Source organism: Echinops telfairi, unplaced genomic scaffold (genome assembly GCF_000313985.2).
Source record: "Echinops telfairi isolate 266 unplaced genomic scaffold, ASM31398v2 ScPeMD7_7424;HRSCAF=8462, whole genome shotgun sequence".
In the NCBI taxonomy this organism is placed as follows: domain Eukaryota; kingdom Metazoa; phylum Chordata; class Mammalia; order Afrosoricida; family Tenrecidae; genus Echinops; species Echinops telfairi.
The window spans coordinates 11,281,540-11,288,878 of NW_022111324.1; the positions used below are offsets into that span (position 1 = coordinate 11,281,540).

The 7,339-nt window shown below is 38.4% G+C and overlaps 1 protein-coding gene across 1 annotated transcript in view; it reads left to right on the top strand.

Moving 5' to 3' along the window:
• Positions 1 to 855: 855 nt before the first annotated feature.
• Positions 856 to 7,339, top strand: part of MROH9 (maestro heat like repeat family member 9) — a 106,035-nt gene continuing 99,551 nt past the window's right edge. The window contains exons 1-4 of the mRNA XM_045297963.1: positions 856 to 888; positions 3,282 to 3,361; positions 5,128 to 5,263; positions 6,297 to 6,383. Coding sequence (XP_045153898.1) covers positions 856 to 888; positions 3,282 to 3,361; positions 5,128 to 5,263; positions 6,297 to 6,383 — 336 coding nt within the window. The remainder of the gene's footprint in view (positions 889 to 3,281; positions 3,362 to 5,127; positions 5,264 to 6,296; positions 6,384 to 7,339) is intronic.

Below are 7,339 nucleotides of genomic sequence, written 5' to 3' on the forward strand. Positions count from 1 at the left end.
GGGGAATGGAGTAAATGATCATTTATGTGTACACTAGATTTTCTGGAACTTTAGGTAAGTGGGACTCATGAAAAAGCTAGGGATTAATGCAATCTCGAAAATACTGAAGGAAATACCCATACCAGTCATGGAAGATGTTCTAAATGTCTCCTCCTAGGAAAATAACCAGGTTCCAAAAGATCTATTTGAGAGACTCCCTATTTTGGACTGAGCAAGAAGTACAAATTAAGAAGCTGAAGATATTTGGTATATAGTTTGATACTAGTTTTTCTATGGGAATAAACAAAGAATGTTCATCTGATTGGGACTTTAAATTTAGCTGTAAAGATTTAGGAAATTAACAATATAAAGTCTCTGTTAAACAGTAGGATAATGGTAAGTTTGAGGATAATTTGAAACAGGAGTAGATCATGGTGTGGCTTGTTGGCCAAATTTATAGAATGGCCTGGAGCAAAACATTTGAAATAGTATGTTGACTTTCTGATCTGTAGATTCTACCTCCCTAAACCCTTGAAAAATCAGTGAAAAGAGCAGTTAGGAGTATTTGAAGATGTTTGTGTGAACATCCTCTTGGGAAGGAACTTTCTAAAGAAAGAGCTGAGGCACATATCGGTTTAAAGGTAATGATGCATTGACAGAGGTGGGGACAATTGTATACACAGCACAGTAACTTCCAGTAATTTTTTTATAAAAGGAAATAACTAAATTAATGAGAGTGTAAAGGGCAGATACATTGGTTCTGGTAACTTCTGCAGTCACTAAAAAGAACATTTTAGATTTATGAGAATAGATGGCATTTATTCTAGGCATAGCGTTCACCTTTCTCAGTATCTGACGTTGGAAGGATTGGTAGCCATGGGGAGCATTGGCAAAGTGTCTCTGCCTTCAGTAAGCACCGGCACAGACAGAAAGTCTTCTAGGTCAGAAAATTGGATATTCTTGCTCTTAGTGTGGAGGCCATGCCTCTCTTCAGTTTTGGTATTTTGAAATTGTCAGAGAATGAAGACATTTTAGTGATCTAGAAGCAAAGAAAACTGAGGACCAGCAGAGTGGCCTCGAGGGCCACTTTGTGGGCTTCCTTTGGGTATTCCTAAAATTGAGAGAAGTTCAAATTCCTTAATTTTTTTTAAATTGCTTTTAGTACATTTTATTATCCTTTTACCCCCAGCCAAAGTGGTATCAGAAACACACTTTGTCCAAGGTAGCTTCAAAAAGTTCATGGAAAAACAGAATTAAAAGATAATGGATTTTTTTTAAAAAATGAACTTTTAAAAGTTGCGTCATATGTGATTTGAAACATCAGAAATTAAAAACCTAAATTGGCTAGCTCCAATTTTTTCTGGCCAAGAATGACAACAGATATTGAACAGATGTGACAATGATATACAATATATATAAAGAGCAGATGGCTGACTTAGAGAAAGAAGCCAAAATAATTGCTATAAATAGATGCTTAAGCTCTACCAGGCTGGTCTTAGAATCCAACATTATGAAACAGATCACAAAAGTATAGATTTTCTGGATGAGGCCATTGGATCATTCACCGAGGGTTTCTAATGAAGTTCCATAGCAATGTGTTGCTGCTGCTGTAGCCTGGGGGATAGATTCTGACTTTCAGTGATCCTACAGAAGAACCCTATGTTAATAAGTAGAACTGTCCCAGAGGATTTATGGAAGCAGATCACCATGTCTTTTCTCCCTTGCAACCACTCAACAAAACAAAGCAAATCTAAGAAAATCCCAAATCACTACTATGGAGTCATTCTGACTCATAGCAACCCTATCGAACGAGGTAGGATTACCCCTGCAGGTTCTTAAGACTGTAACTCTTTATGGGAGGAGAAATCTTCCTTTTCCTCCAAAGAAACAGTTTGTGGCTTCAAACTGCTGCCCTTGCAGTTAACAGCCTAACATGTAACCACTATGCTACAAATGCTCCTGGGTAAGTTTAAGCCACCATTTTAGGTTAACAATGAAGTACTTAACCATTACATCAGCAAGGTTCCTTCTACAATGAGGAAAGTGTATTTAAAGATTAAATAAAATGTAATTTATCCAGATACTACAAGTTAAATCAGAATTATGATCATACCCCTCTAGATGAGGCACTTCCTAGGAACACTGGTGGCCATGTTACATATTCTGAAAAATAAAAAATTGCCTAGTTGTAGAAACAGTTGAAATCCCTGGCTAATGAATTCTTATATGTTCCCAGACTGACACAACTAGAGAAGCAACATATATATTAGACAACCCTTATTGCTTATCAATGTGGGCTGGCTTTTGGCATTAGATAGCATTAAATGAGAATTATACCAAAGCAACAGCAAAAATCTTTAAGCAAGAACTAAAAAAACACAGTAAACTTCAATCTCCAAGAAAGCAGAAAGCAAAAAAAAACACAAAAAAAACTAGATCAAGTTAAAAGTGGGCCAAAAGGGAAAACAAATGGTGTTAAATTTTAACCTAACTATATCTGAGGCACTCTATTTTCTCCCTCATAATGACCCTGTAGGACAGGGTAGTCATGTGCGCACCCACCCAGAGACTAATTGCTTCTCAGCTCACTGCCATCGAGTCAATTCAGCTTTCTAGTGACTCGGAGACCAGGACAGACTGACCTTTGGGGGTTTCTGAGTCTGTCAGTCATTACAGGATTAAAGAAGGGCTGGTGGTTTTGAACTGCTGACCTTATTGTTAGCAGTGCAATGAGTAACCCACTTATGCCACCAAGGCTTCTTATTATTACTTAGTGGCACCTAAAAGGAAACTCTGAGTTATTCTGGAAATAGAGACTGATTATTGGCATAAACAGCAACATGGGCTTACATGAAACAAGAGTGAGGTACACATAAAGAAAGAGATCATTGTAATAAGCATGTCCCAGTTCTCCAGTTTGTGAACTTTTAATAAAATACTATTAATTATGAAAATTATAAGGTAAAATTATTATTTCAGTCGGTTGTACAGTATGTGGTTCATATTCTATAGTGGGAATGTAGCCAGTTTTAAGTAATAACTGACAAAAGAGCACATGGTAAAAAGTACTCCTTTTAGAATTCTTCGGGGCCATGTTGGGTTATTGGGTGTAAAAGGTCACCATGTAGACCAAGCTATTGTCCTGGATTTAAATTACAATCTGTTTAATCTCAGCATTTCTAGAAACCCAGACTAATTTTCTGGTTCTATGTGGTTCCCTTCAACTTTAATAAGATGAAGAGTGACATGTAATGAGTCTTAGATCTGCAATCATTGACTCTTTGCTTTGCTATTACTTACAGGAATATGTATATGCTGCACTATTAGATGCATACTCAGGTCTATTAAGTCATCAATCCATAATCTTGGCCATGAACTCCAGGTATGATAGGCTGGAATTCTGCCTCTCTTTTTTTCAATGATTTTATATATTTAAAAATGTAATAGGAATAACAAATTACAAAAAAAAGCATGATGACATGTATAAAATTTAAACATATATGTATAAGAAAGAGCTTTATATACAAGAGCAATTGAATATTGAGAATATTGACTATTGAGAAGACATCCCATCCCAGTCCAGATCAAGTCCATAAGTCCGATATTTGCCCATGTGTCTGATACCAATCTATACCAATTTTTTGTGAGTCCTCTTCAGACTCACAAAACACATGCAATGATGCCAAATGCAGGAAGATCACAGGGCAGTGGGTAGAAGGTCTTGTGGATCCAGTGGCGGTATAAGCATCTCAGCTCTGACCGGGGTCTCCATGTGGCTCTTCCAGCTCAGGGCATTTGCATAGCTCTATGGGCCTTGTCAGCTGCAATGTCTCCCAAGGAGTGTGTGTGTGTCCCTCCTCCAGCGAGCTGTTTATCTCCTCAGTGCCTCCAAATGAGGTCATCAAGCTGTGACCTGGTTGACAGGATAAACTCCACCCCTTCACCCTTACTACCCAAATTGACAACAGTTTATGTAATTACCGCAGTTTCATATTAATCTGGGCCATGTTTACCCATAGATTTAAATGTAACTATCTACATTCATATCGTAACCAAAGTCTGATTCTTCGTTTCAATGTTTAAAGTTTCAAGATTCTTTGGTTGTCAGCAGTTGTGCTGGCTTCAGAGGGACACATTACTTTCCTCATCCTGCTTCATAACCTTTATGATGTCGGTGGCTTATATATTGATAAGATGACCACAAAAGTATTTGGAAAGATACTATTTTTATCTCATGAAAATGTTAATTTTTCAAAATTGAATCACATATTCATAAAAGTTAAAAATTTCTACTGAAAGTTCTACTGGAAGTTTTTGTTGCTAGCTGTTCAGAATCTAAAGATAATTTATTGCTGCTGTTAGTTCCTTGCTGTGTAATCAATTTTGGTTCATGGTGAACCCATTGAGATACCGTGAATAAGTGTAATCAATCTTCCTGAGACTTGAAAATGTGATTTCTTTCCAATCAATTCCTTTCAGGTCATACCTGTCATGGAATAACAATCTTGGTACAACTTAATTTTCTAGATATGGGAAGATTGACTTTGCCACCAATAAAGATGCCTCCCAATATCAGAAAAAAAAATGCTAGAGATTTAATATCATAGATTAGAAAAAAATGGCAGTGATATTGCTTAATTGCTGATAGCTTAGCATGGTTTTTATGGGCATGGCTGGGAATGTAACCATCCTTGGCAGTAGTATTTCTGTGGAGAAATAATACACTTTTATTGCCAAATCAGTGAACACATGGTTTTAATTTTTTTGTCTTCAAAACACTATTGTCATTTTTAAAAGACTATTTAAAGCCCATATACCATGTAATGCCCAAAGTAGACTTCATTTTCTATCACTGTCTATCACTAAGAAAATGAGTGTCTGAGTGGTGCGCATTGCTAAGCATTCAACTCATAACCAAAGCAATGACAAATCACATCTACCCTGAGGCAGCTCAGAAGAAAGGCCTGGTGATCTACCTCTGAAAGGTCACAGCCATGACATCTCTGCAGAGCACAGTTCTACTGACACAGGGTCATCCATTCCACTCAGAGTTCCTTTACCTATTGTTTAATCCCAAAGAAAAAGTCACCAAGCTTGAGAAACATCTCTTTTCTCCCCAATTAAATAATGACAACTGTTTCTTTTCAGCTTTGTGGATCCCTGTATGCAATTTGAATTCCAATTGGCTTTGGTAGCATCATCATTTAAAATGGTAACTGACATGCCAAGCCTGGACAAAATAAAAGGAATCAAGGACAAGAAAAATTACCATGAGAGCCTGGAGGTAAGAGGTTTCCTCTTGAAATTATGATAAGGACTTGTTATACACCAGAGCGATCCCTCCCTACTTTATACTAGGGCATTTCCCTCAGCAGGTAAGAATCAGAGTTATCATTGTCATGCTTCTTAGAGATAATTGATGGCATTTACTAGCAAGTGCTGAAAGGAGGAACTAGGAGCATAGAAAGGTGGGAGCAGGAAGAGTCCTATAGTAAGCATAGCAACATTGTTGTCGCTTCTTTCTCAGCAGTGCTAGTCAATGAGCTTGTTCCAGAATCTGCAGAGACAATTCATGTCAAATGACACTGGGGTGAGGGTGCCTTACCATAGACACCTCTTCCTTCTTGCCTTTAGTTTACGGGAAGAAGTTAGGAGACCAGAACACAAAACGGTACTGTATTAGTCTGGGTACTTTAGAGAAACAAATCCACAGAAACTCATGTATAAGAGAGAGTTCTAAAAAATAAAAAATAAAAAAGAGAGAGTTCTATGTAAAGGTTAAGTGCGCATCAAGAAAACATCTCAACCCAGTGCTGTCCAAGCCCACAAGTCCAACATTAACCCATATGTCCAACACCAATCCACAAAGTCCTCCTCCATCTCACAAAACACACACTATAATGCTGACTGCAGGAGGAAAGATGAATCAGTGAATGCGTAAGCATCTCAGCGCTGGCATGGGTCTCCACACGGCTGCTCCAGCACCCAGGGCTGCATCAGGGTAGGTTCATGAGGCTTCTCCTTGGGGATGTCTTGCAGGAAGTCAGCCTTGCAAGCTGAAGCAGGGAACTGCTAAGGCAGCTGCACCTGGTGCGACCATCACAAAGCAAGAGACCCAAGAACTAGAAAGGCGAGGCTCACTGAACCATTTATCCCTCCACCCTTCAATTAATCCCACATGTGTTTATCAACCAGGTTGGCACAATAAACTAACTCAGGTACACATTCAGTAAGATTTTATCAAGTCTGTGTAACTGACTGATCTTGTAACTCTTTTGTTTCCTTGTTTCTTTTCTTTGTTTTGCTTTGTTTTCCAGGCTTTATACCAAAGTACTTTAACTGTATTTGAGGACACTCTTATGGTCTTAGTGTCTAAAGACCTCTATAAATTACAAATGTTAAAGGTAAGGCAGATAATTTTGCAAGGGGCATGTCTTTTCAGTTTTTGAATAAAAGAATAAATATATAAGGATTCTGATTTCACGCCAGAAATTTAAAGATAAATAATGACTTATAGGCTTACTTATTATTTCCCATTTGCTGTGTTCTGGCATCCTTCAAATATTTTGGCTAAAATGTTTCTTTGCTGCAGGAAAGATGGAGGTTATGTCCAAAATAAAGCAATTTCCCTTTTTTTGAATCCCAGAGCATCTTCTTAAAAAATTGAATTTGGGGGCATCCTATCAGTAGACACTTGAGAAGGCAAGTGTTAGCAACAATATAAGGGTGAACATAGTATGGACCAGCAGCGAATATCAGGACAAGCAACCTAAGCTACCCACAAGTACACCAGACAAGGAACCATCGCGCAGCTAGGGTCCACATGCCCCCACAACTCGAGGGTTCGGCAATCTCATGAGCAGCCAGACAGTACGAAAGGAAAGCCTAACAACTGTCCCAAGCCTCATGGTTCACATTCCCGACACCACTGCCTCTTAACTGTACCCATCAGCAAGAGGAGACAGCTCCAGATGTTACGGCATTCTTAAAAAGTGGTATAGGGGGCCATGGATCTGAATATACTGGGACTGACTTACCCTACCAAACATATCCATGGAAGCACCCCAGGGCCTGGATAGTGCAACTCATAGACAATGTCCAGGTAAAGAAGCGGAAATGGTATCTCAGGAAACATGAAGGAAAGCAAAACATAAGGAAACATGGGACTCAAAGGCATCGTTTTCCCAGATCCCTCACATCTGCCTTCAGGATACAATCTTACCCTTGCTTAATCCTCTTTATTAGTGAACATATTTTTTAAGGTTTTCTTTTTTTTTTTTTTTTAACATTTTATTAGGGGCTCATACAACTGTTATCCCAATCCATACACGCATCAATTGTGTAAAGCGCATTTGTACAT